A 27,602-nucleotide genomic window follows, 5' to 3' on the forward strand; every position below is an offset into this window, starting at 1 on the left:
ATTGATGTATTGAGTGATAAATAGCCATTTATTTTACAAATTCACAATTTCTGAAATATGTTCGAAGATGTGATAGTAAGATAGATAGTAAGTACATTCTAGGCATTCCATTTCGATGGAATGAATTACTACCTAATGAATAATCATGATGTCCATTTGTCATTTGGGAATGGTCAGATGAAGACATGCAATGGGTTCCATGGGTCATGAAGTAATTCAGCATGTGATGTGAGGCGATGAGAGAAGGCATCAACAATTACCATTAATCCCGGGGATGGTAAGTTCATGTCAGCAGCCCGGGTTTGAGCATTCAGAAAGAGAAAAAGCAAAAGGTAAGAAAGAAAGCATGGAATGATAGTCGATGGACGCCATACTCCATAAACACCAGGCATTGTTCATTCCGTGCAGTTCCGTGCCGAGCTTTCGCAAAGTGCATTGGTCTAGTTGTGCTGGTTGGCTGTATTATTGTATGCAAGTGAATTCTACAGTAGCAGACCCAGATAACATTCTGGTATGATTTGATTCAGAAGAAGGGAGGAAGAAGGGGAAGAGAAAAAAAGAGAAATCCCACTGGTTTGGTTTACCTGAAACTCAAAGCAGGGAAGAATCTGGTCCCGGCATAGCCGTAGGCGATGATGCTTTGGATGTCTATGTTTTTGCCGCTGTGAGGACTCCATAGTTTGACGAGGATATATCGTCCTGAGCTGTATCAATTGGTTAGAGACTGATGTATACCTATTGAGAGAAGTATGGTGGGAAGCAACATACGGAGGTGGATCGAATTTAATGCTGACCATGCTTTTATTGCGCTCAATGGAAAAGCGAGCATGTGGTTTCATTAGTTGAGGAGACTCTGAGCCAAGTGTGCCTTCAGGGCGCAGACCTGGTGTTGGCATGGCTAGGTATGGTCGTCGCCTTGGTTGGCCCTCTCGCTCTGCGACATAGCGGCGACGCATAGCTCGAATTCGTCGTGATAGCTCTCGCTGGCGTCGTGTAAATGTGCTGACATTTGAATCATCGTCGCTTAAGCTCATCTCACTGTCCGAGCATATTGTGTTGTCCTCGTCCATCCGCCCTAGGGGCATGCTATCGGTATCCGTAAGGGAAATCAGGTCGTCGTCGTCCATATGGTCAAGACGATCATGACGTACGTCGGACTGCGCACTGTACTCGGTTGTGACTCGAAATTCAGACGTGGGGTCTGGCACATTGCTAGCACTAGGTTCTACAGCGCCGGGGTCATCAGTACTATCTGATTCTGAATCCGAGGAGGGGTCAATAACTGGGCCCCGACCTAAGCTTTGCAGCGGAGGTCGATATGCATTTAGATACTCCTGGGATGGTTGCATTCCGCCGGGTAAATGCCGCGCGAAGGGCCGAGTTGATTCCCATTGCACTTCGAAAGCAGCTGTACGGGCTAGGACTTCATCACATGACATTGATACGAAAACCATGCCTTCCCGGACCCTTTTGAAATTGTCAGTGATAGTCTGAGATAGAGCGTCTAGCCCAACTGAAACGTACGGGGAGTTGTAGCATGATTTTGGCGCTTTGATTACAATCTTCTTCAGGCAGAACGGAGACTCCCCCTGGTGCTTCAGAACAAGATTGCAGCGATCAGATTTCGTACAGTATACGGAAGCGTCATTGCGAAGTATGTTCTCTGGCCATGAGCTCTCGCCATGCGGCTCATATCTTCCCCCATCGCAGCTAGTCAACTCCATCCTGAGTGCCCCAGGCACCACCTGGCCATATTGACCGTAGCGGAAGCCCTGTAATCCTTCTCTATTATCATCTGTGTCAAGCTTTCGACGTTTCGTCCTTGCACGGTCCAACTGGTGTTCATCTTCTACCTGTTGAGGCATGGCGGTGGGAGAGTCTAAGTGAGGGACCGGCGTATCTAGGAGAGAGGAAGTATTGGAATCTCTGGGCCGCCTCAGACGATTAGGTCGGTCGCTACCCCTACCAGCTCGGGGCCTTGGAGTTCTGCTATCAGAACGTGGGGGATCGGAAGCGCTTTCGTCTGGGATCGCCACTGGAGCACTCAAAGGCTGCAGTCTTGGTACTCCTGGACGCGGACGCACCGGTGGCCCTGAGCTGCCCGTATTGGCACGGCTTTGTCTCGTTCGTTCCTGGAGCTGTTGCATATGCTGGTCGAGAGCTGCCCTGGCTTGCTCAAAGCTAGAACGGTCCCAGAAGCGAGAAGAGCGGTAATCGTCCATCTCTTGGTTTAAGGTCTCCACAGCACGGGCGAAGGCGAGGTCACCGCGGTTACGCTCCGATGTTAAGAGCTCCCGGAGATGCTGTAAACGATTCAGCGGAGGCTGCTGCTGCTGCTGTTGCTGCTGTTGTTGTCGCTCATTGGTTCGAGCTCCACGAGAAGGACGGCGAGAGGCAGGAGGATAGTCGTAATTTCCCGACTACAGTGGTACATGCTAGTCAATAGCTGCAGCAAAGCGGGGTGGCATGTGGATGCTTAGGCCGTGTAAGGTTTCTATTGGTAGTAGAGGGAAGGCTAGATTCACAAACGTACCATCCTGTGAGAGTGAGTTGTTTCGTGGCCAGTGGAAGTTGGCTCGGAGCACCGGGAGGGAGGCAGTGAGCGAGCGGAAGCGGGAGCGGAGGCCGAGTAACTATACCGCGATTATGAGGCAATGACGAGGGACACGATTAAGAAAAGCAGCTAAGCAGACGAGAGGGAGGCACAAAAATGCCACAGCGGTGACATGGGAAAGACCTCGAACAAGAAATGAAGGCCGATGAAAGGGTGATAAGAAGGAGGCGAGATGGTTGAATTGGGAGGATGATTGATGAGGGGGTGAAATGGGATGGTTTGATAAGTGATTTGATTTGGTTTGATTTCCCCAAAGCATTCAATGGCCCATGCACGTGATGATGCTGGGGTAAGCTCTCCTCCTGCCTATTACTACTTTACTCTCCGCTTCCCTTCTTTCACTCTCTTCGTATACAATCACTCGTTCACCGGATTCCGGTTTCAAGAAGACCCCGTTGCCGACGGCGAAGGTACATGCAAGTCCCACAACTGCTGGCCGATCCGCCTTTATCCGCTACTTTCCATTCGCCGTCTTGTGTCCCATACTTCTTCCCCTCACTCTTCTCCGGCACTCCGACATAAACCAGAAAGAAAGCTTTCGCGAACAGTCGCAATGGAGCCACAGCCCGATCCAGCTCAGACTATCAGCGCTGGTAAGAAGATTACCTCATCTCCGATAAAGATCTACTATCCAATGGAAACCGACGTTTGACTTGTCCATGGAACGCAATAGACGAGATAGCTCTGTATGATCGCCAGATCCGCCTCTGGGGAGTTAAAGCCCAGGAAAAGTGAGCTCTCCCAACTAACTACAATGCTTACCCAACCCGATCAAGCTGACGGTAACTTCTCTATAGACTCCGATCCGCGAACATCCTCCTCATCACTTTCAAGGCGCTGGCGAACGAAGTTGCGAAGAATCTAGTATTGGCAGGCATTGGCTCCTTGACCATCGTTGATCATGAGGTGGTGACAGAAGAGGACTTGGGCGCGCAATTTTTCATCAACGAGGAACATTTGGGTCAAAATGTGCGCTGTTCCATTTCCAACAAGCTTTATCCATATACTGATCGCAACGCAGCGCGCGCAAGCGGCAGCGCCCTCTGTCCGCGCCATGAACCCGCGTGTTCAGCTTCACATTGACACAGAAGACATCCACCTCAAACAGCCCGACTTCTTCGCCCAATTCGATATCACCATCGCAACCGAGCTTGACTTTGCTACATACACCACCATCAATGCGGCCTGTCGCATCGCAAACCGTCGCTTCTATGCTGCCGGACTGCACGGATTCTACGGCTTCGTGTTCGCCGATCTGATCTCGCACGATTTCGTGATTGAGCGGACCAAGTCCAACGTCCCATCCGCCACGCAGGAAACCCCGACCCGCAGTATCCTAAACATCACCACAAAGAAAGAGAACGAGAAGGTCATCGAAATGGTGACCAAGCGCGAAGTGTATTCCCCGCTGATCCTCGCCAACACCTCGCCACTTCCCGAAGAGTTCACCCGAATCGCACGCAAGCGCAAACAAGTAACACCTCTCCTCACCTGTCTCCGCGCATTATGGGAATATCAGAAATCATCCGGCGGCGCCCTCCCCACATTCTCCCACCAAGACCTGGAACTTTTCACCAAACACGCTCGCGACTGTCACCAGGAACTCAAGCTCGACATCACCACCCTGGACGCGGGGTTCCTGCGCACCTTCCTCCAGAACCTGGGAAGTGAATTGAGCCCCGTAGCCGCATGCGTAAGCGGCTATCTTGCCCAGGACGTGATCAACGTCTTGAGCGCACGAGAACACCCCCTCCAGAACATGCTCCTCTTCGACGGAGAACGCTCCGCCGCTCCCATCTACCCCTTACACCCTTTCTTCCCTCCGGAAGTTGAGAGCGCCGTTCCACCCGTGGTTCCAGTTGTCCAAGCTATCCCGTTGGATGGCGAGCCAGCCCCGGCACTTTCAATGCCCTCCCGCTAAGACGTAAGACGGCAGTTGTTGAGAATGGACAGCGACCTACCCAATGAGGAATATTGCTTCTCTTCTTTCTCCTTCTCTTTTTATCGCATATCGGCATCCCTGCCTGGTGGGGGGGGATCCGCTTACGACGTGTACGATAGATCTGATAACACGATTTCCATATCTTCCCGGGGAAATTACTCAAAAATATAGCCATCTAGAATTTCTTTCTTATTTCTCTCCATAAATAGGTCCTCGCATTAGTGTTAGGGATTGATGAATATTACCCTGATTAGAACTCACTTCCGCACAGAACATACCCAAACCAGTCCCAGTCGAAAAATTCACGCCAAACCCCATAGCTACAGCGAGCTAGAAGACTACATAGTACCAGAGATTTCCGCATACAATACGAACCAAAAGGAGAAAATGAAAAAGGAAAAAAGGAACTAATATATCCGATATCTCAAGGATCTTTTTGGAAGAGAAAATAAAGGAAGAATATGTAAAAAAAAGAAACACCCAATGCACACTCCCTCTACAAGAGAAATAAGATTAATGCGTCGTAGCAGCCGTCCCATTAGCAACCAAAGGAGAGTTCTCTTCGTCTTCAGTCTTCCTCGGACCCATGGCGTGGGTGTCCTTGGCGTCATCCTCCTCGTCGGAGATAAGGCCTTGGAGTTCGAATTCCTCCGCGTCGTGCAGGTGCTGTGCTTCCGAGGGGGAGCGGGCGTGGCCGTTCATGAGGCGGCCGTTGGCGGCGGGTCTGTAGCGGGAGGAGCCCTCGCCGGCATCCGCGGCGCTGGAGGAGCGCGAGTGCGAAGGCGCTTGTGCGGATTCGGGCCATGCGTGGACGGCGTAGATGTGGAGGAGTACGTTGACGACTGTGTTGAGTGGGGTTAGCTGTGATTCATTTGGTCTGAGGGGAAGGAAGTGGTCTTACAGAGGAAGAGGATGAAGGCGATGCTGTAGAGGATGAGGACATAGGATACGTGGGTGATGCCTGCATCGTTCAGAAGTTGCATCTGCTCCTCGGTGGCGCCCATGAAGAGGAAACCTGAGGCGTATAGAAGCTGCGTTTATGTTAAAACAACGATACTCTTCAGCCAGAGGGCTGTGAAAGACTTACGAAAGGCGTGAGATATTGGAAGCTGTTAGGGTCGGATCCGTCCGGGCTGACACTGCCCTTGTCCCGAAGCACGAAGGAGATCTCGACGATTCTGGTGAAACCAGCAGCCATCAAGGTGTAGCCGAAGATACTGTGAATCATGGTGCTGATCATCAGAGTCTGCGGATGGGCAGACATAGCATAACCAGTGAGGAGAATAACAATGGCTGGGATCAGATTCCGCTTGGGACGGCCGTTGCGCTTCCGGCTCATCCAGATACCCAGTAGACCGGCGCACCACCAGACAACACCCATAGTGGTGTGCTGCAAATCATTGTGGACCCAGGGACCTCCCCAGCGGTGTTCCGTGAAGGTGTTGACACATCCCCATGCAGCGATAATCAACGAGTCGAAGAACTCCTGGCTGCGGCCAGTGCGGCGCAGCCAGTACTGGCCAACGAGGAGAAGGATGGTCAACAGAATACCGTAGGCGATGAAAGCGCTGCCCATGATGAAATGGGCTAGACACTGTCCCAGATGATCATCCCGACAGAATCCCATGGCGGTGATTCCTCCAAAGAGCATCTGGACCCAGCTCGCCACAGGCATCGCCTTTCCGACCACTCCATGCGCAATCACAATAGCCCTGCGGATCCGGCCATGAATTCCCTTGGAAAGGTGCAGCTTGAGATAGACACCGAGGACGATCTGTACCACCATCATGAGCATCAGTGTGTTCGCAAAGGATGCGTGGACGTTCTTCGAGAACTGGCGGCCTTTGTGAGCATGTCCGAGGAAGTATGCGAGCACAGCGATAATTGTTCCGACAATTTGGAGGGGGACATGCCAGCGCGAGCGTACAATCTGCGATCGTAAAGCGGAAATGTCAGATATGAACCTCATATGTAATCATGCAACTAGGTATTCCCGACCGCGGAAGGCCGGAGATAGGATGTAACGGGGCCAGCTTACCCCAAGAACCATGCCCAAGGGGAAAATAATGCCAAAGGCGAAACCCATAAGAATCATGTGTATCCATAGTGTTGTGTCCTAGGTGACTAGTCAGTATATGATTGAGACCGCTGCGATCGCAGACAGGGTGCGACAACATACAATCGGATCCTCGGAGATGGCGGCACCCTCGGGGACACTTTCATGGCCCCCATGGGCCAGAGCCGGGGAAGCAAGCAGTAGGACTGCTAGCAACCCTTGGGGCCCGAATCGACTCAAAATCGCCATGATCAACTTCACCCTTTTGCGAGGAGAGAAAGAGTGAAGAAGAAGAGGGGAGGGAGGGGGAGAGAGGGAGAGAGAGAGAGAGTCAGACGATTGAGAATGAGGATTATTGATGGAGGCGGAGGCGGGAGTTCGGTTCCCTATTCGGCCTTATTAAGGGAGCCGCGAAATCGGGCGAAGCGGATTGGTCGCCTAGCGTTGTATGGCCACAATTACCAGGCAGTCAGTACTACTTAGTATACTACTACTACTACTCTATTAATTACCTACTACATTAAAAGCAGTACTAATTCGTTGGTGATAGTAAAACCACTCAGCTCATCGCCATTGCTAATCTATTCTTCTAGAATAATCAACAAAAAGATACCAAACCCCGTGGTGAAAGATTTTCATCATCGCTTGACAGTGGATTCGAATTATCTGTGAAACTGCAGATCGGACGGCATAGAAGAGACGGGCCCCATCCAGGCCTACGTACTCACTCTACTTATATCTACAAAAAAAGTACGCTATTCTCTCCCCACACACCTGGCAGTCAAGGCAGCTAGCTCTATGAATCATTGCCAAGGCTATCCTGTTACATTGGTTATTCCCTCTAACATAACAGCCCGGTTTCAACTTATGCATGCGCATACCATCATGCCACCACCCCAGCAAGCCACATCCTCCACTACAACCCCAGCCAGTGACGAGCAAATCCAGACCCAAAAAGACAAGAAGCTGGTGACTATATCTCCTCTCCCCACAAGTAGCAACATCCAACTAATGAAAAAGCCTAGTCCACCCTCCGCGCATCCATCGCAAGTCTACACTCCCAAATCACAGAAACAGAATCGCAGATAGAGCAGACCAAGGCCAAATTGAAGTATGCAAACCCATCCATTCACATCCGTAATTTCATAACACATACATGGTATCATTCTCACTTATTGACACCAAAGTCTAGAAATGACCCATCCACGACGGTTAAACGACACATTCGTCTTCTCCATGAGTACAATGAAATCAAAGATATCGCCCAGGGTTTGATGGGTTTGATTGCCGATGCTCGTGGTGTACGGCAGGTGGACGTGCAGAGGGAGTATGGGTTGGATGATCGGGACTGAAGTCATTATGGTTTTGGTTGATGGGGTTAGCGATTGATGCAGGCGTCCAGGGTACTAGTTGTCGCTTCTTGCGGAGTTCAGCAACGGGTAAACAGGTTTGATCATGGGTTTGTGGTTCGGCGATTATGAATGGCGAGGGGTAATCTTCTTATGCATACAGACTGCTACATCAGTAGCATCAGGAGCCATCTGAATATGTGGTCAAAACAACTTGAGGCTGTCATGCAATGCTACTACTTTTATATACTCTAGCTGATGACAGAAATGAGAGTGGCCCTCAAAACTAAAGTACAGTCGTGAGATTTTCCATTCTAAGCAAGCAGAATGCCCGCCCACTCCAAGCCGATGAATGCAGCTTAAGAAGTAACAAAAATAACTGAGTGACCACCAGAGCCAACACCAGACATGGCTTTTGAGAAGAGATCATAACACATTACAGAATAAATAGAGATGAGAGATAATCGCAAGTATAAAGGGGGGGTATAAGCAAAGCAAACAGACAGTAGAGATCTAAACAGGATGCAATAAATATTAGTGGCCACCGTCCAGGCTCTGCAAATTAACCAGCTCGTAATAACGGCCTTTGATCCGGATCAACTCTTGGTGGGTTCCGCTTTCGACAATCTTCCCCTGGTCGAAAACATAGATGATATCGGCCTTCTGGATCGTACTCAGACGGTGTGCGACGGCGATCGTGGTTCTGCCCTTAGCCGCAGCATCCAATGCAGCTTGGACAACCTTCTCGGACTCGGAATCGAGAGCAGAGGTGGCTTCATCCAGAAGAAGCACTCGGGGATCCCGGATCAAGGCACGTGCGATCGCCACACGCTGCTTCTGACCTCCGGACAGCATGCCTCCTTTGCTACCGACAACAGTATTGAAACCCTCACTGAAATTGTTGTTAGTTGCAAAATCCTTTCCGAACAACAAAGGGGTGAACTTACGGCAGGGACATGATAAAGTCATAAATATTGGCATCCTTGCAAGCCTTCACCAGTTGCTCCTCCGTCACATCTTCACCGCGGACTCCCAACAAAATGTTCTCCTTGATGGTGCCTTGGTACAGAGTGGGTTCCTGGCTGACGAGCGACAAGAAACTGCGGTATGAGTTCACATTGATCTGAGTGATATCCTTTCCATCAATAAGAACCTTGCCAGAAATGGCATCGTAGAAGCGCTCGAGGAGCGCAATTGTCGTACTCTTGCCACATCCACTGGGCCCGACGAGGGCAATGTATTGTCCAGGCTTGACGGTCAGGTTCAGGCCTCGCAGGACAGGCTGCTCGGCCCGGGTAGGGTACCGGAAGTGCACATTCTTGAACTCAATCTCACCTTCCACAGATTCGAGCTGCTCGCCCTCTTCGGACCATGTGTCAATCTCTGGCTTCCGGTCAAACAGTCTCCGGAACTCAGCTGCAGCGTTCTTCGCCTTGCCCATGTCAGGAGAGAAGGAGAAGACAGTACCAGCGGACTGGGCGCCGAACAGGATTTCGGAGAAGCAGACAAAGAAGCGAAAGACTGAGTACTCGTGATGGCCGAGGAGAGTACCTCCATACCAGAAGCCGAGTGCAACACAGAAGAAAACAAGAGCTTGCGAGCATGCATAGAGGATAGAAGACTTCAGCACGGATATCAAACTCTTCCGGCCCTGGTCCTCCAGCTGAGAATGGTACATTGCCCAGACATCCTGCTCCCGAGTGAGGGAGGCGACAGTGCGAATAGCAGATGTCGCTTCGCAAGCATAGCTTGCAGAACCCTCATAGGCAGTCTTGGATCGTTGTTGGAATCTTGCAAGCATGTAGAAACGGTAGAAACCACAACCCAGAAGGACAGGGACCACAGAGATACAAACCAGAGCCAGTTTCCATCCGATAGATAAAGAAATGATCATAGCTGCGCCGAGAGTAGTGCTGGTCATGAGAATAGTTCCCAAGGTCGCGCCACTGACACCAGAAAGATGCTTAGTCTCCGTCGAAAGGAATGATGTGAGCGCACCAGTGCTATTTTCCTCTCGGTCAAAGAAGGTTATATCCTGGCGAAGAATCGACCTGAAGGCCATGCTACGGGCGCGGCGAATCAGTCGCTCTGAGCAGACGGCAAATGCGGCACCATTGATGGAAAGATTGATAAACTGAGCAATTCCGACAACGAAGAACATCAGAGCCCAAAAAGCCCCATCGTGACGGATTTTGGCGGCCTCGCTAGTAGGCAACGAAAGTGTACTGATAGCTTTGGCGTAGAGCACAGCCTGAGTCGGCTGGCCACCACCGGAAAGGACGGCGAAGACCAAGCCAATCAGCATATACTTAAGCTCAGGGCGATTGAAAGAGGCGATGAATTTGACCAACGTCCAAAGGGAGTACTTCCGAGCCACCTCGGGCTCCCGCTTAGAAAGAATGGCGCTGGAGATGGACTTGTGCGTTCCACTGCGGTTCAGTCCATTCCCGGCGAAGGACTTCTCATCCTCATCATCGAGAGAGCCAGATCCACTGCTGGCAGACTTGATGCGCGCAATTTCCTGTTTGGAGAAATCTTCCTCATCCACATCCTCGTCGGCAGCCAGGGCTTCCGCGTCCTTTTCCTCGTTGATACGCTGGGCCTCAACAAGACTGTGGTAGGTACCCTTACGGCTGACAAGCTCGTTGTGGTTTCCTTGCTCTACAATCTTGCCATTAACCATGACAACGATGTTGTGCGCCGTCTTGATAGTAGACAGGCGGTGGGCAATCACGATAGTGGTTCGACCTTCAGCAGCTCGGTCCAGTGCTGCTTGTACGACGCCCTCGGATTTCGTATCCAGCGCAGATGTGGCTTCATCGAGGAGAAGAATCTTGGGATCGCTCACGATAGCACGCGCGATGGCGATACGCTGCTTCTGTCCACCAGAAAGCAAAAAGCCGCGCTGACCAACGTTGGTCTCATATCCTTCGGGAAGTGCCGTGATGAAATCATGCGCATTGGCCATTCTAGCCGCATTCTCGATCAGCTCTCGGATCTTTTCCTCGGATTCTTGCTCGAATTTGGTTCCAATGAGACCATAACGGATGTTGTGATAGATCGTAGTGCCGAAGAGAACAGGTTCTTGGCTGACCAGCGAAATTTGCTGACGCAACCAACGAAGGTTGAGAGTCGAGATATCATGGCCGTCCAACAGAACAGAGCCCCCTACGGGGAAATAGAAGCGCTCAACGAGTCCGACAACAGTACTCTTTCCAGAGCCGGACGGGCCCACCAAGGCAGTCGTCTTTCCGGCAGGCATGCTAAGAGAAACACCATCCATGACAGTGACTTCTGGTCGCGAAGGGTAGATGTGCTTGATGTCACGGAACTCAATGTTGCCCTCAAAATGCTCAAGCTTCTCACCTTCTTCGGAATAAGGATCCAGGGGCGAGGGGCGGTCAATTGTACCGTAGATCTTGACAGCGGCGGCGACAGCGTTGGTGAATGCCTGAGCGTTAGGGCTGACGTTACCCAAACTGAACGAACCGATCAGGATAGCCATCAACACAGTCAGGACCTGGCCAACATTGACCTCACCGTCTGTGAGGAAGCGGGAACCCATCCAGAAGCCAAGGCCATAGTTGGAGAACATAATACCGAACATGCCACCAATCATGAAACCAAGGGTTACTTGGGTCTTAATGCCCCACTTCTCAGCCTCGGCCAAGTGAGTTTCATATTGCTTTGCGAGCTTGTCCTGAGTTCCGAAAGCAGTTGCATTGCGGATGGAGCTGATAACTTCCTCCGCTACAGTACCACCGGCACCGGCGCTCTGCAGAGCCTGCTTGCTGTTCTTGACAATGAACCGAGATCCACCTCCCATAAGCAGAACCAACGCCACAATGGTCGAAGTGCAAATCAGGGCCAGCTTCCAATATTTGATATAAGCGACAATAAAGGCAGTGACAAACGTGGCGATGGCGGTCAATGTCAGTCCAACCTTTTCCGAGACACCGTCTTGGATGAGGTTCGTGTCGGCCGTAATGCGCGTAGTCACTTCACCGGCACCCAGCTTATCGAAGTAACCCATGTTTTGTCTCAAGATCGACTCAAGGTAGTGTTCGCGAATCTTTTGGGTGACATGTTCACCAGTGTAGATGAAGCCGACAGTGGAGATGTATACGGTGACGAACTCTGCAATGCCGAGATAAACAAAATAGAGAACATTTTTCGTTAACTGGTGGTAGAAGTCGTGGTACGAGATTTCATACAAGGCTATGCCTCGGAAAGCTGAGGCCAGGGAACCGAAGAGGATCTAGGTCGAAGTTAGTCCATAAGCCCAATTGCTAATCACTGGCGTCATAGATAGGCACTCACTGTAAAAAGAGGCAGCGCAGCGCCTGCGACAATGGCACAAATTGCGCTCACGAACATAATCGCAAGATCCATTCGGGAAGCATAGCGAAACAGACCAAAGAAGGAGACATTCACATCATCCGCGTCCAACTGCATCTTCAAGATCTGTTTCTCGTGCTCGGGAAGATGCGCATACAGCGCATCCGAATCATCTGCTCGGGCTAGCTGGTTGCCAGTAGATGGCTGAGACGCTGGGCCTTTTTCTCCTGCAGGAACCATTGTCGTACTGGTGATTGACGACTGGCCGCTTGACTTGCGCTGCTCTGCTGAGGACGGTCTTGCTCCGTCCATGGCTGTCAATTCAACGTCGTTCGGGGATGTCTCCGCCGAGACGTGCTCATTCTCTGGGTGAGACATTCCGTTCGAGGTGTCGAAACGAAAGCCCCACTCTCTGGTATATATGGAGGAGGGTGAAAGACGATGACAAGAGATCGCTCTACTCCATGAGGTGGGACAGCTGATGGGGAAAGTTGAAGTTGCTTGAAGCAGGAGCTGGCCGATTCCCCCCAAAATAACAGACGCGAGGGAGAGGAAGTACGCGCAGGGAAGGGAGCAGGGAGGGGGAGGGGTGTTAGAAGAGAGATAGGATGGCTGGTGCCCTGTTGTGAGATATTCCTCCACACGCGTGGCAGATAGGGATGGAATGATCAACTACAACTTTGTGGTGGAGGGCAAGTCAGACTGGATTGAAAGGGACCCAGGGCAAGATGGGAATTAAAAATGTGGGAAAAAAGGGGAGGAGGCTCTAATATTAATCATAATTAAAGAAGAATAGGCATCAGACTTGATTCTGGAACCCAAGCTGGCCTTTCAACTTAACTAGAGACAAAAAAGGTATCTGCGTCAGCGACAAGTCCCCATCTTTGCCTTCCAATCTTCTTTTGCTTGATTGAATGGTGGATTACTTTTTTAGTGGCCGTCGCGTTTAGTTCCATTTGCTCGGTCGGAGCCCCGACTTCCCGAGGGCCATTTTATGCATCTTCCCCACTAGTCACCGGACCTCCACCTGCTGATATTCCCGACATTTTATGCGGATGCTTGTCCAGATGCGGTAGACGGTGGTATTTACTATTTACAGTATCTATTGACCTATTCAATAATATCTCCTTCTGGTAACTAGATGATAGTAAGTCGTTGTTTGGTTGTCGCGATTCACGAAAGACTGCTGCAATACTCAACAATAATCTCACAAAGTCTCTGCAGAAGGAAGCTTATCAGACGTCTAATGGGTACAATTTGCAGTACTCTGTTACACTGCAGGTCAATAATAACAAACGATAAGTCCACCCATTCATACTATCTCGTACATAAACTACGAAGATCTTACCTACGATCAGCACTCTATGAACCGGCCCTCGCTCGAATTCTCAAGAACACCAACAATAATCGTTACCTCATTGCATGGGCTACCGATTCTCCCAGGATAGCAAGTACCTTCGTAAACCGGGAGTTATAATAATTGATTCAGTTATTTAGGTGCGAAACTTATGAGTCACAACAGTCACACTCCAAAATTGAACCTTCAATGGATGATGGTGATGATGCTTCGGATCTGGTTCTAGAACCACAGCGCGTAACCTCCTCAATCTTCCCTGCTAAAGGAAGAGACAAGAGCCCTACCAATCGTATTACGAATACGACGCCAGCTGTGTATGGCTGAAGGGCTCCCGTCTAGTCTACTTACTACTAGTAGTAGTAATTGGCGGGGGTCCGACACAACTCCGCCTGGACGCAAAAAAAATCGAACTGGGAGTACGGAGAAGACTAGCCTTAATTTTACCGAAGACCCGCATGGGCTTTTCTGGGTACCGAAGTGAAGGCAAAGTAGTCTACTCCGTCCCTTGTATGGCTATCCATACTTGCTAGGGCACGAGTTAGATACATTCATGATGGTAGGCTGGTAGCATTGTAGGTAGCAACATTGAGTTACAACTACGCAGGCTGGGGCTACCATTCATGCTTCGACAGTTAAGCTAGTGGAATCTGAGACTTGAGAGGCCCCAATTTTTTGAACTTTACTCCATCCACATTGAAAATGGATGGACACTTGAAATAAGGAATTCAGGGGCGGGTACCTTTTCCTGGTGCATTCCAACACTCCAATGAATATGTGATCTACATCAAAACATGCCGCACCAGATGCCTTTGTTTACTTTCGCCAACAGCAGGCATCGACTAGATACGTATTCTTCATCATCCTGCGATGTTGTCCATTTGAGTGATGTTTCAGGTTCCACCGAACAAAGGGCCATGTGGGCAAAGGATTGCGAGTTTGGGTATATGTCATTGAAATGGCAGCCTAATTAGCAGTATTCGTTTGGCTCGTGTGTGCCTGAGACAAAGGTTGTTGAAAGGATCTTTGTTGTGTTCTGCACAGAAGTCGGCAAGTCGGGGTCTCCGAGCACCGCCGCCCGCTAGATACTTCTTACCGATCGCAGTCGATGCCAGATTAGGCATATCGATACCACAAACTAACCGGCCCTGATCCTTTGTGCCTGCTTCCATTGGTCCATCTGTAATCCTTGAATAGCCCGTTACCATGGACATATCCACTGCTACATGCTGATAGTATCTTCGCTACCACGTCTACTTTTGACTCATCTCCCACTATGTCTAGCTTCGTGTTCGGCTTACGAGAATTGACCTGTTTAGGTCCCCGACATGATTTTATTGAATCCTGCAGCTGTACTCTGTACGGAGTTATCAGTTGTTTTTTCACCGCTTGTGGTTTATCGTTTGGAATGTTAAATCCACAGTGTAATTTAGAACATCACGTTGGATTCCCAATATCGGTCAAACTAGGTAATATAGCACCTACTTATCTCTGTTTGCTATCTGATCAATAACCTGACAGGCTCGTTCTGGCCCGAATAGAGAAAGTTACTTTGTGGTAACGCCCTGACACCTAGCTACCCCAGCAACTGCTCAGCTGTACATTGAACATTCCGAGCCTTTTGGATCCCTGAAGCGGCTCGGGACTTGCTAACCCCCGCCAAGTTCAAATAAAGGGCCATGTACGCTATAGTGTGCGGTAGATACCGTCTACGCTAGGCCGGAACATGGGCTCTCCGAACGAATCCCATGCATTCGTATATAATGTTGATAAGCTCAATTAATTGACTGGTCGACGGGAGGATGGGCGGCCGATGCCGATGTAAGCAAGCAAACAAGGCGCCTTCATTAATAAGACAACCGTTGTCTATGATGCGTCGAATCGCTCAGGCATAGGCTCCCATCTACAAAGTTTGTGGCTTGATATAACCGGAGAATATCGGTATGACATCCGATCCATCAATGACACTCCCAGTTGTCAAATCTTGTTTTCTACAGTATGGTCCAGGCTCGTGAACTGAGCTCGTGACGCAACTTCCACACCTCATCAATGTAATGGACTCCCATGGTCCCGCGCTGTCATCCAAGCGGCCTGTCTGCAATGCAATAATGTATTATTATCATATGGGTACTCCGTACAGAAGGTGTAGCTGTGCAGAGACGCATCTCCGGTAGCCTGAAGACTATGAACCGCTGGTTTTGTGCTCTTCATGTCTACTTGACTGTCCAATTGGCGGGGGTGTTGCATTGTTACTCGAGCGGCAAACACACGCGCCATTGCCCTCATGAGTATTTGTGATTTCCCAAAGCACGTCTCAACCGGCAACCACCTAATATCATTCTTTGGGATGCCACAAGAATGATCTTTACTGAAGCTTTTAATATGTTGTAGCCACTGGGCGATATAGCACGTGACTTGTAACTTCCCGTTTGGGGTTTCAGTCACTCAGGGACAATACCACGATAAGTATTGCTCAAATACTATAGAGGTTGCGAACTTGCCAGCTCAGCATAGCACATTAGATTTATCATATTTTTGAATCAGAAGCAAAGTACAAACATCTTATCCCCGTTCAAATCGAATTTCCCCGACTGGAACCACCAAGAATCCAAAATGATGGGGTACCTTCCGCCTTAGGCAGAAATCACATGACCTCACGGAAGCGAAACGCTAAGCCCTGCCCGCACAAAAAAACTACCACTACTGAACGGCTTGACAGACGGTCGACAACCTCATCATCGCCAGTCCATACACTCAGCTCGCCGTCGCGACAAGTCTTCAAGATGCCGGTTAGCAGCCCTCCCTGTTATTCGAACGACCGTGAACCACTCCATTTTGTGCTGGAAAATAAAAAAAAATATGAATACGGCTACACGGAATAAGGAAAAGTGGTCGGGATGATGAAGTTGAACAGCAGGCTAACGATCAACTCTCTTCTTTCAATATAGAGCCACAAGAGTTTCCGCACCAAGCAGAAGCTTGCCAAAGCTCAGAGACAGAACCGTCCTATCCCCCAGTGGATTCGTCTCAGGACCGGTAACACCATCAGGTAAATAAGAAACCGTCACCTGTTCCCAATTTGCACGCAACCCATACAACACACCCCGCGAAGTCCTCGATGAGTCCCAGCGAAGAAATACAAAGAGCATGAGAAGGAAAATGGAGTGATTTCAGCGAACGAATAAACAAAGAGAAGGAATATACAAGATGCAGCACCAGATGATTCGCCATCACACACCAAAACCCCCAAATCAACTAGTCGACCGCTGGGAACAACATCAAAGGACACAGCACATCCCACATTCTACATCCTCACACACACAATCCTACCATGAACCAAAAAAAAACACCGAATACTAACATATCTCTTCCCAACCCAGATACAACGCCAAGCGTAGGCACTGGCGCAAGTCCCGTCTCGGAGTCTAAATTCGTCCTTTGGAGGAACCTTCCACACCAACCGACTTTTTCGATTCCGCCCCGAGAAATGTCTCTGTCCACCTGCTGCTACTTTCCCGGGGGAAAATGTTTCGTTCAGTTGCTGTGATACCGCTGCCAACAATGACAACAACAACTCTTGTGTGCCGCTACTGCTCGCGATGATACAAAAAAATAAAAGAAACAAAAAATCCACTTGCATCATTATAGATTATGTTGCCTGAAATCAAAACCCGCTTTTTGAGATGCCCGTTTGATTCTCAAAATCTCTATTGTTTTCCTTTGCTCTTTCTCCCGCTCTAAATACACGACAAGTTAATTAAGCGCGAGGAGAAGGAAGAGTGATAAGCGGGGAGGGAGGGATAATGCTTACTTTTTGCTTTTTTCTTCTCTTTTGATGGAGGGGTTTTTTCAACTGGTCTTGTGGTGGTGCAGTGGTGCTTCTGCAAGATGTGTGTACACGAGCTGAAAGGAACGACAAAAAATCGAAAATTCATGATGGGTTAATGAGCAGTTTTGAACGAAGATCTTTTTCCTATGTCTGTATTTGATATGGTTTGTGTTGTTGTAGTCTTTCCGCGTTGCGTGGATTCGGGGTCTAGATCCTCCCCTTGTAGGCTGTATGTCTATAGACATTACAGTAGTAGTGACCAGTCTTGCCTACTGGATATGAACGACTAGTACAACTATCAGAGCTATTACTAGTGGGAGAAGATAATTACAGTTTCTACTTGCCCTGCATGTGGAACAAGGTTACATTATGGCAACAATATGCGCAATGGCGTTAACAGCATTATTTAACCATGTACTACTTTAGAGCTACATCTATCCCCTGCTCATAACGAACGAATGGCAAGGGCCAAAGGGAAAAGAGAGATTGAGAAAGCAAACCGCTGGCGTTGAGAGAACTGAGTGAAAAAGTAAAAGACTAGTAACTCCATGAACTGCAACCTGAGACCCAACGAGACCCGAATTAAAACATCATGATAGCTCATCTTCCTCGGCTTGCTTGCAATCAACAAGCCGTCGGAGTCAGCATACTGATGTCATGGATTAACGCAGATTTAGCGGCTATGGCGAGTATAATGTTAGCATATGCTCAGATGGTAAAATAGCGGGTGTTGGGTTTCTGTAAAAGACTTACTCCTCGGCCCACTCGTTCTCACGGCGGATCTGATCCTCCTCCTCGGGGGTGAAGTCGTTCTGGATGTTGAAGGTCTTGCGGATCTCTTCCGGAGACTTGCCCTTGATCATGTTTGCGACAGTCTTGCATCCGACATCCAGAAGACCTTTAATGTCGAGGTAGTTTGCGGCCTGTCGGGTTGAGCGCCAAGTTAGCAGGTAGGCTTTCCTAGATACTAGAGAGTAGTTCGTAACACGTACCAGAATGATCTCGAACAACATCTCCTGGTCAACCTGGGTAAACTTCTGATCCCACTCGTCGATGTCGGTGGTCTTGCGGCGGGAGTCATCCTCCTCGCCAGTGCTAGGGGGGTCGTTCTTGTGGTGTCTGCACCATTCGATGACCTTCTTCAGAACAGCTTCGTTGACCTATGTTTCGGTTGTGGTTAGCTATGGCCACCAATGGTTCTTTTACTTTCACAGTCAACTCACATTAGGGATCGGAATCTCCTCGTTGGCGTCACCCAGATCTTCCAGCATGTTCTTGATGAGGAGGGAGCGCTCGGCAACATCACGTTCTGTATTTTCACAAATGTTAGCATATCTGCTTTAATCGTAACACAGACTCCAAGCGCGTCTGCCGAGCTCGAACAACCGCGTGCACTTACCACACTCAATGTGCACGCCGTCGCCACTGATGAAGGTCAACATGGGACCGGAGTAAGGAGCAGGTGTGTCGGCCATTTTTGTTGAGGTGTATTAGGAAGTGTCTAGAAGATTCGAGTTCTTTGGGTGAAGATGTCAGCTCTCAGCACTGGAGTGAGTTGTGTTGTTGTTGTTGTTGGGTCACAAAGGCCAGCGACGACGTTAAAGATATGAGGGGTACCTGGGTGGGGGAAGACGTTTGCTTACTTTGCAAATCTAGCCGTGACAGCGGAATGTGAATGAGTTCGAGTGAGTTAGTTGTGAACAAGGGGAATGGGTGAACAAGCAGAGATATAGAGGAATATAAATATCCCAACCAGCGGTGGGAAAGTGATGTGGATGAGAAAGAGATACAAAGTTTCAAATCTGGGGGTTGAAAGGGAAGGAGGTTGCTTGGGAGAGTTCCGAGACCGATGAAAGCGAAGAGCGATGAATGGCCCGGCGTTGAGGCTGACGAGGGTCCGGCAATCTCCTCCGTCATTCGCTGCTGCTGACTCCACCCGGGCGGTTGTGGCCTGGTGCTGCCTGAATGGATGGTCTTTCTTTCTTCTTTCGATTTCCTTTTCCCTTACTTGCTTTACTTTACTTACTTACTCACAAGACAAGCAAATGAACCAGCAGAGTGAATACTATTACAAAGTACAATTCCATAATGGATATTGCCTATTGTTCTAATCCTCATTGACCTTATCTAAATCTTATGCCCATTGTTGCTTAGTTGATCTATTGTATTCATTGATGCGAATGACGTTGACTGAAGACTATAAACTATACGCCATCTGTATAGTACCTTCCACCAAGGTCCAACAAGCAATTGGTAGTTTCTTTGGTCAGGATATACGATAGCAAGGGTATCCCCTAGATATCTCGCAGAAGCTGATCAAACACTGTTCATCCTCTGGAAATCATCTAGAATCTAGTGTTTCCCAATGGAGGAAATCCCGACCGCTGCATCAACAACACACACCATCAGCATTCAACATTCCATCGATCGGTCGCACTAACTCTGGGGGTGCGCACGGATGCAGAAGTGGAAGGGAAAGGTCTCCAGTTGTTGCCAAGTTGGAGAATTCCCATCTGCCTCAATGCTTGGATGTCAAAATTGCCGATAGATCCGTTCCTGAGGATCCTCGATGGGCTGTCTGACCCACCAGCACAAACCAGGACTGAACTATCAACGGAGTAATTTCACCCCAAAAGCCAATAGTTCCTGGCAGAAAGAAGTGATATCACCCCACGAACACGACAACTACCACCACTCGGAGTCTAACGCTTCAACTTCTCGGGGATAAACATTTATCTCCAGTGCGCTTTGTTTCTCCTGGAATCTTACGTTTTGACCTTCTTTTCTTTTCTTTTCTCTCTTTTTTTTTCCCCTCTCCCTCTCCCTCTATCGCTCTATAGTTGCTTTTGCATCTATTGTTTTTCCCTTTTCCTGTTTCTGGATAGCCCGCCCTTCATGTCCCAACAAGTCATTCCTTGATTTCTCTTTCCACGTTCATCTCCATAAATCTTCTCGGATGCAGGACGGCTACTAGTACTAGGCAACCGGCATGTACAGTATCCCCCAAAATCAGACTGGTTCCTTGTCGCCTTGAGAGTCTCCGTGCTTCAATCCAACCCCCTCCAATCCCAAGCCATGTGGAGACGAACGTACCTGCTGCTGCTGGTGATCCGGGTGTACTTCGCACTGTCTCCAAGTTATTTACACCCGGATGAGAATTTCCAAGGCCCCGAAGTCTTTGCAGGTGAGTCAATTCCGCTGAGTCGCACAGATTATTTTCTATCTTCGTTGCGATCTTGATCTTTTTATTCTCGGGCGGTGCGACCGCTTGTGACTGGAGATGGCGCTCTTCCGACGCATCCCGCGCATCGAAGCAGCCTTGTCCTCTCCACCGCAAACCCCAAATCTACGTGGGAACTGAATGCGCATTGCTCACAAATGTTTCCCTAGGTCGCATTTTCTCCTATCCTTCCCGCTTACCCTGGGAATTTACCTCCGATAAGCCAATACGCAGCGTCTTCCCACTATGGCCGACCTACGACGTACCGATGAACCTGCTGAAGGGATTCTATACAGAAAGCGGGACACTAAACCCTCCGCCAGAGCTGGTTTACTATGTGTTGCGAGGGGTCATGTTTCTCTTGAGCTTTGTGCTCGAGGATTGGGCCGTCTATGAGCTGGTTCCCCTACCGCGCCATCGCCGCGCAACGGTGGTCCTAGTCGCATCCTCGTATGTCACCTGGACATATCAGACGCACACCTTCTCCAACTCCATCGAGACCCTGTTGGTCGCCTGGGGCTTAGTCTTGATTCAGCGCATTGTTGATAACAAGGTAGGTTTATTAGTGCGGAATTCATATAATGCTAGCTCCTGGCTAATCACTGCTTATAGCGACGCTCGTCCATCTTCGCATGCGCCGTGCTATCTCTCATCGCCGTCGTGGGTGTTTTCAACCGCATCACTTTTCCGGCCTTCCTCCTCGTCCCAGGACTGCGGTTACTGGCTCATTTCTGGCGCAAGTACGTATTGCGCAGCTTTGGACCCTCTCTTTCCACCAAGTCTAACATTTCTAGGCCTTTCTCCTTGCTTTCATTCGCTGGGTTCGGTTTATTCTTCTTCTGCATCGCTGTCCTTGTCGATACAACGTTCTACAACCCTTCTGCCTCGCTTTGGGACGCTGTTCACGCACCTATCATCACGCCCCTCAATAATCTGCTCTATAATAGCGACAAGTCCAACCTAGCTCTCCATGGTCTTCACCCTCGGTACCATCACTTTCTAGTCAATCTGCCGCAACTCCTGGGGCCAGCGTATGTGGCGATAGTACTTTCTTTGAGCAAGTCGAAAGCAATTCAGTCTTCGCTAAAAAACATACGCGCCGTCTCTGCCATATCAGCAACCGCTATGCTTTCCTTGTTTCCGCACCAGGAACCCCGGTTCCTGCTTCCATGCGTCCCGCTCCTCCTTAGTTGCCTCCGCGTGCGCAAATCGCGTCTTTTCTTGGCGGCTTGGGTGATTTTCAATGCCGCTCTAGGGTTCCTCATGGGAGTGTACCATCAGGGTGGCGTAGTCCCTACTCAGCTTGCGATCCCCTCAATCGTCTCCGATAGCTTCTTCGAGGCTGGTGCCATCGACAATGCCCAGAAATCGGCTACAATACTCTGGTGGAAAACCTATTCCCCTCCATTGTGGTTGTTGGGAGAGAGCACCAGCACCCAGCTGGACATCGAAACGCGGGACTTGATGGGTATCTCCGGACCAGAAATGGCCAACGAGCTCGAGAAATTGGTGCCACAATGCCCAAACCCCGACGAAAGCAACAGCGTGGATCATCCCGAACGCTCGGTCTTTGTGGTCGCACCTAAATCCGCTACTTTCCTCGACCGGTATACACATCCCTCGCCCGACAATTCAGGTCTCACACTGCACGAGCTGTGGACTTGGCGCAAGCATCTCAATTTGGATGACCTGGACTTTGGCACTGATGGCATTTTCCCTACCTTGAACCGAGTGATCGGTAGACGCGGATTGTCCGTCTGGGCCGCACGAAGAAGTGGTTGTGTTTGACAGATTACGCTTTGAAATATCAGATGACGTTGAAGCTCACTCGGTCAGCTGGCAGCGGGAAACGACTTAGATCCCGCTTTCGACGGAGACAGCCTTCACATCTTCTTTCCTCTTCTTTTCTTGGTTATTGTTTTTTATCCCTTCTTCTTGGCATTTACACGCCCGTTTTGATTAGCCCTTTCTCATATCACACATCCTACCTACCTACCTATCACCAGCAGATTATACTACATACCCATGCTACTATATCCCATTATATACCCCACCAACCACATGAACCATCTTCCGTTCTCATCCTCTCAGCGAAGATCTCTCTACTACTTAGTCAATCGGTACAGATTCTACACGCTTAGTAGTACCCTATTACTGCGTGCATGTACCCAACATCCTACCCTTCCTATACCCATTCCTACAAAACCCACATATTATCTCATCATCACGACAATAGAATATACCCCCCCAATAATCATAATCACGTCAGAGCTCTTTCCAATTCGTAAAGATATATGCCAACCCCTAGTGAGAAACTTAAGCACCATTATATATAACATCACCTAAAATACCCAGTACTACCCAACCAAGCCTACATACTACTCATATAAACCGCCTAGATTAAATATTCAACTTAGTAATTAGTAACTAACCGACATAACATCATGATAGCACAACATTCCAGGATGATAGTGATCCCACATGCTGGCACCTAGTCATCCGTGCCAACCTACTAGTAGTTAGTATGTATCATGTCATCCGATCAAGCGCAGATCGGGACAAACAGACAGTCAGTCATGTCGGTCGGTCATGCGTTCGGGGATCCTGAACTCCCCTTACTTCCTACCTTCCTATCTGCCTCTACGCCACCTCTAGCTACAAGTAGTACTACTCGTAGTTTGTACTGCATAAAACAACAAATCAGGAGTCTTGACTTTTAGCAACTCCGAACCAATAGATAATTTCTTGATGTTGTAGATAGATAGATTTGGGGGTGGGTAGAATGACTGAGGCAAGGGGGAGGGAGGAAAGGGGGCGCAACGCCTTGTTTTCGTTTCCATTAACTAGATACATGACTGGAAGGTCATATTGAGGAGTTGGAGAAGGAGATAGAATGATAGAAGTCAAAATAGAGAAGAAACATGAGAATATTGCGAAAATGGAAGCATCTTCCGTCCATCAGTGACACTGGCCTACTAATATGTCATCCAGTGTTAGGACGAGCGTGCGAAGGATAAGTACTATCGGGAGGTAGATCCGACAATAAAAGACACGCTCCAGCCTGGGCTGGGGTTCGCAAGCCAGAAGCATGAGGTTGAAGCCATTCTCTGATCTACGTAATCGTCGACTCTCATAAAATCTTGAGGCGAAGGGGAAGAGGAAAAAAGTGGGTACATATCGACGTTAATTAGGAAAAGAGAACATGATTCGAAGCAGTGAGCAGCATCTCAAACACATGGGAATACACGGGCCGTGCTGGAATCACATATCCTCGGGATCATCAGGGTTTTCAAACAGATAGTTAGCTGCGAGCTCTTCGTTCTTGTCGCAAGCGAAATAAGCTTGAATGACCAAGTCCCGAGAGAATCCAAGCCGGCAGAGCTAGCAAAAAAACATGTCAGCTACGTTTCCACAAAGGATGATGGGATTATGGTATACGCACGCGTTCAATGGCATCTCTCTCCTCTTCCGTGACGTGAATTTGAGTCGTACCAGGGGGCAGCGCCTCGTCATCATCAGGTTCCTCACTCAGGAGCTGCAGGAATTGTTCCTCATTCTGACCAATGAGCTGCGCGATTTGGGGGTTTCCAGCGGCGACTTGTTGAAGGATGGGCTCGAGCATTTGTGGTTGTTGTTGGACCAACTGACGAAGCTGCTGGAAGTGGGGGTTATTGCGAAGAAATTCGAGACTCGGGAGTTCAGCGCCACCAGCACCTCGAGCTCCTCGAGCTCCTCCCTCCTGGCCACCAGCCTGAGCGGCAGCCTCGAACAGGTTGACCGGTTCGTCGTCACCAGCGGACGGAGCGCTTTCGGGAGCAGCAGTCTGGGGTGCGCTAGCGGCAGCGGCTTGCTGTTGCTGTTCCTGTTGAATGTTCTCGGGGATACCCTGCTTAAAGTCAGCGCAAAATCGGGCAACCCATGGCCGGATGCCAGCGCCATGAACTCACATTCAAAAGGTATTCAATAGCACGGTCGGGGTTGAAGAAAGCAGCCCTCATTGCACGGTTAACATCACTCCGAGCGAAACCCATTGCCTCCATCTGAGCCACGACAGCTTCGCTCTGAGTGCCACTCAGCAATGCGGAGGGGTCATTGAATGCGGAGCCCTGTGCCTGGGCGGCCCCCGCGGCGGCCGGGGAGGGAGTCGAAGGAACAGCCGGTGTAGTGGAAGCGGCAGATGGAGCTGGGGCGGGAGGCGCAGCAGGGGTAGAGGTGACTGCTCTGGATGGGGTGGAGGGCGCTTGTGACGAGGTGCCGGAGGAAGTAGCCTTGGGCTACACACGAGAGATTAGACCTTCATCCAAAAGGCATGTATCCTTTAGCCTCAGGTCTACGTACCTTAGAGACCATGCACACTATGAACCCCTTCTCCTCGATGTTGTATGACTCGATCGTCTTGTCATCTTGAAGGATCTTTCCTGTTGGAGCGAAGAACGGTTAGCGCTGCAATTACGGCCTAACATAGTGGCAGAGGTTATCGAGAAAGGTGCAACAACTGTAAAATGCAAAAGATACTTTACTTACCAGAGTAGATGAGCTTAAGCTGAGGAACCTCCCATCCCTTCTCCTTGGAGATCTTTTCCTTCACTTGCCCGACCTGTCGGATAATTCATTTAGCCCCGCACTGACGCCGGCAAAGTCACGACGCTGAGAGAAGGGAACCGCCTACCGTCTCCGAGGGCTCTGCATCGATTACAAACTTTTGTTGTTTCAGGTCCTAGAGGAGGGAGAACGAACATGTCAGACTCGAGGACAAGCAGAGGGGGTGGGGTAGAAATCACGCGTACCTTGAACGTGAGCTTCATCTTGCGCCACCAGATGGAAGAGAGATGGCTCGGTGGGGTGGTATTCTGAGGAGCACGGAGATGTAGAAGAAGGGATATACGGGGTAGCTAGAAGCACCTGTTGATGTAGTTTGATGAGGGGGAGGGAAAGAGGGGGGAAACAATCAACGGTCTGGAAATAAACCGGAAGAGCAGCAAGCGATGATTGATGATGACAATCATGACGCCGGAGCGAGAGAAGGAGCTGGCGGGAGGCGGTCACTCACGGTCTTTCCTTCCCCAGCCACTCAGCCACACAAAACCCCTCGCTAGTTTGGTTTTGTTTTGTTTGCGAAGGTACTACTCAGCCACTCTTTTTCACATAGTGAAAGAGTAGTATACTATATCTGTCTCTCCATCTATCTATCTACTTAACTTTCAATGTGATGGTCATAATTGGAGGCTAAATTAATGCTCCGAAAATATCACTATTCGCTCGAAATGCTCCCCAGAATATTGTAGGCAGCCAGTTCCATGAAATAGGGTGTATTGAAAGTAAAGTACTAGTTTTGTACCTTGAATCAGGCAATTGCTGTTGCTACTATTGCCATTCGGGAAGTTATCGATGGAAATATATCTTCGTTCAATGCCGACCACCAGTCCTAAATCAAGAATTGACCACAGCAATACTGCTTAGTACTACTAGTATTTATTTGTTACCATCCACTTACATATTCAATACTATGACTCTAAAATACGGAGAAGTATTATCAGATTACTATTACTACCTATTACTTAGTACGCGACTGGCAGTCTTCCTTTTCCTACCCGCTCCACAAAGCGATGATGCGCCCAGTTAAACTCTTCTCGTTCTGCGCCGCTTTCTCTTCTTCCCTGATATGATGAAACCATATACAATAATTTTGTAACCTATACGGAGTTGCAGTGCTTGGTACTTTGGATGCCGTGCCACCCGTGGCAAGGGGTATGGCCCTATCGACCTGTCGTATAGATGTATCACATGGAGTGGTTGATGCGGTGGAGAGAACTACTTTTACACAACACGAAGCCATCAGGATTCCACAATTTAGTAGCTGCCGCCTTTGGGGGAAAATTCTCACCCCATTGTACTGCAGAGATCAATTAAGTCTCCATATAATTCCATCTCTACTGCACTGATTGTTTGCTCTTCCAGCCAGAATCATTAGATGATGGTTCTAATCTCTTTTACCTCCCCTCCCAAACCATTGTTTAGGGGGAGCCGCTGCCTCCCCGCTTCTCATCCTTCACAAGTAACTATAGCGGCCCCTCCCGGGAACGGAGTGATAGATCACAGCTCTGCTTTGCAGGACTTGGGCGCTCCCCAAGTCCCATCCAGGAATCCAAACAGACGATCTCCCAATTAAGGCTTTCCCGGAACTCTGGAGATCCTCCCGGCCGCTGCGTACAGCAAAGCCAGCCTGATCTGACAAATTCTCTTCTAGACCTGTTCCATATGATGAGGATACCTCTGAGGTATGCCGTGCAGCGTTGGCGAATTAATTCGTCACTCCTCTTTGGTGGTGAACTTGAAGTTCAAGCTCAGAGTTTTTGTCTTTGCATCGTACTGGGGGATAATCATACGAAGATTAAGCATGTAGGTTCATGAAGGCTGCGTGGGTGACAGTTCCTGAGGTTAAAGGCATGTCATCCCTGGCCGTTGGAAGTCATCGCCAAACCATGAGGCTTCCCTTTGACGTATATAAGTACGAGTCAGCTTGACAGTGATCATGAAACCCTTTGTTAATATGTTTTCTTTTTCCGTTTTCCTTCCCTGGTGCCCCTACCTACTCGACACGACCACCCCCTTCCCTTTCGTGGCAATCGAGAGGGGCCCAGTTCCCCCAATAGCTGGCAAGACTAGGGCATCGAGGGAATGGTCGAGAAAGGCACCTCGATCACCGAGCCTACCGATCCGCACTAAGATTGGTATGATTCCCATCTGCTTCTCTGGCAGCCCCTGCTAGTCTAGTGAGATCGAGACCCTGGAGGCGTAGATTGCTCGGCTCCAGGTCCATTCGCCATTGCCATTCGACCGCTGCTCGAAGTAGTCAACGCCCCCCCTGTCATGATAATCCTGGTAAATGCATACGCGCTT

The 27,602-nt window shown here is 49.4% G+C and overlaps 9 protein-coding genes across 9 annotated transcripts; 4 read left to right on the forward strand and 5 right to left on the reverse strand.

The window, feature by feature from the left end:
• Positions 1 to 580: 580 nt before the first annotated feature.
• BO85DRAFT_439383 (uncharacterized protein) lies at positions 581 to 2,536 on the reverse strand (the record flags this gene model as incomplete). The annotated part of the gene is made up of 4 exons (XM_025658711.1): positions 581 to 704; positions 769 to 1,467; positions 1,525 to 2,420; positions 2,534 to 2,536. The coding sequence occupies 4 exons, from the start codon at positions 2,534 to 2,536 to the stop codon at positions 581 to 583; spliced, it is 1,722 nt and encodes a 573-aa protein (XP_025514799.1).
• Positions 2,537 to 2,964: 428 nt separating this feature from the next.
• BO85DRAFT_399299 (E1 ubiquitin-activating protein AOS1) lies at positions 2,965 to 4,802 on the forward strand. Its single transcript, XM_025657090.1, has 4 exons — positions 2,965 to 3,207; positions 3,288 to 3,345; positions 3,412 to 3,583; positions 3,636 to 4,802. The coding sequence occupies exons 1-4, from the start codon at positions 3,168 to 3,170 to the stop codon at positions 4,533 to 4,535; spliced, it is 1,170 nt and encodes a 389-aa protein (XP_025514800.1). The 5' UTR covers positions 2,965 to 3,167; the 3' UTR covers positions 4,536 to 4,802.
• On the reverse strand, positions 4,724 to 6,963 carry BO85DRAFT_520977 (Ytp1 family protein). Its single transcript, XM_025665181.1, has 5 exons — positions 6,736 to 6,963; positions 6,595 to 6,672; positions 5,644 to 6,486; positions 5,458 to 5,587; positions 4,724 to 5,398 (listed from the first exon to the last, which is right to left on the reverse strand). The coding sequence occupies exons 1-5, from the start codon at positions 6,859 to 6,861 to the stop codon at positions 5,070 to 5,072; spliced, it is 1,506 nt and encodes a 501-aa protein (XP_025514801.1). The 5' UTR covers positions 6,862 to 6,963; the 3' UTR covers positions 4,724 to 5,069.
• A 534-nt stretch (positions 6,964 to 7,497) lies between these two features.
• BO85DRAFT_489051 (SWI5/SAE3 family protein) lies at positions 7,498 to 7,964 on the forward strand (the record flags this gene model as incomplete). Its single annotated transcript, XM_025663576.1, has 3 exons — positions 7,498 to 7,581; positions 7,638 to 7,723; positions 7,805 to 7,964. 3 exons carry the CDS (start codon positions 7,498 to 7,500, stop codon positions 7,962 to 7,964), a joined length of 330 nt encoding a protein of 109 aa, XP_025514802.1.
• Positions 7,965 to 8,232: 268 nt separating this feature from the next.
• On the reverse strand, positions 8,233 to 13,058 carry mdr1 (ABC multidrug transporter Mdr1). Its single transcript, XM_025658549.1, has 3 exons — positions 12,282 to 13,058; positions 8,909 to 12,219; positions 8,233 to 8,853 (listed from the first exon to the last, which is right to left on the reverse strand). The coding sequence occupies exons 1-3, from the start codon at positions 12,675 to 12,677 to the stop codon at positions 8,496 to 8,498; spliced, it is 4,065 nt and encodes a 1,354-aa protein (XP_025514803.1). The 5' UTR covers positions 12,678 to 13,058; the 3' UTR covers positions 8,233 to 8,495.
• Positions 13,059 to 16,403: 3,345 nt separating this feature from the next.
• On the forward strand, positions 16,404 to 17,399 carry BO85DRAFT_450274 (60S ribosomal protein eL39). The gene is made up of 3 exons (XM_025660338.1): positions 16,404 to 16,442; positions 16,602 to 16,702; positions 17,034 to 17,399. The coding sequence occupies exons 1-3, from the start codon at positions 16,437 to 16,439 to the stop codon at positions 17,080 to 17,082; spliced, it is 156 nt and encodes a 51-aa protein (XP_025514804.1). The 5' UTR covers positions 16,404 to 16,436; the 3' UTR covers positions 17,083 to 17,399.
• A 466-nt stretch (positions 17,400 to 17,865) lies between these two features.
• On the reverse strand, positions 17,866 to 19,303 carry skpA (SCF ubiquitin ligase subunit skpA). Its single transcript, XM_025660339.1, has 6 exons — positions 19,126 to 19,303; positions 18,882 to 18,999; positions 18,706 to 18,791; positions 18,475 to 18,642; positions 18,236 to 18,405; positions 17,866 to 18,162 (listed from the first exon to the last, which is right to left on the reverse strand). The coding sequence occupies exons 2-6, from the start codon at positions 18,955 to 18,957 to the stop codon at positions 18,156 to 18,158; spliced, it is 507 nt and encodes a 168-aa protein (XP_025514805.1). The 5' UTR covers positions 18,958 to 18,999; positions 19,126 to 19,303; the 3' UTR covers positions 17,866 to 18,155.
• Positions 19,304 to 20,846: 1,543 nt separating this feature from the next.
• smp3 (glycosylphosphatidylinositol-alpha 1,2 mannosyltransferase smp3) lies at positions 20,847 to 22,609 on the forward strand. The gene is made up of 3 exons (XM_025658629.1): positions 20,847 to 21,255; positions 21,315 to 21,442; positions 21,497 to 22,609. Exons 1-3 carry the CDS (start codon positions 20,971 to 20,973, stop codon positions 22,488 to 22,490), a joined length of 1,407 nt encoding a protein of 468 aa, XP_025514806.1. The 5' UTR covers positions 20,847 to 20,970; the 3' UTR covers positions 22,491 to 22,609.
• A 1,143-nt stretch (positions 22,610 to 23,752) lies between these two features.
• On the reverse strand, positions 23,753 to 25,698 carry BO85DRAFT_43779 (putative UV excision repair protein (RadW)). The gene is made up of 7 exons (XM_025658641.1): positions 25,490 to 25,698; positions 25,372 to 25,419; positions 25,227 to 25,299; positions 25,041 to 25,120; positions 24,650 to 24,976; positions 24,145 to 24,588; positions 23,753 to 24,083 (listed from the first exon to the last, which is right to left on the reverse strand). The coding sequence occupies exons 1-7, from the start codon at positions 25,505 to 25,507 to the stop codon at positions 23,964 to 23,966; spliced, it is 1,110 nt and encodes a 369-aa protein (XP_025514807.1). The 5' UTR covers positions 25,508 to 25,698; the 3' UTR covers positions 23,753 to 23,963.
• Between the last annotated feature and the right edge of the window lie 1,904 nt (positions 25,699 to 27,602).

Source organism: Aspergillus piperis, assembly GCF_003184755.1.
Source record: "Aspergillus piperis CBS 112811 unplaced genomic scaffold BO85scaffold_11, whole genome shotgun sequence".
Lineage (NCBI taxonomy): Eukaryota > Fungi > Ascomycota > Eurotiomycetes > Eurotiales > Aspergillaceae > Aspergillus > Aspergillus piperis.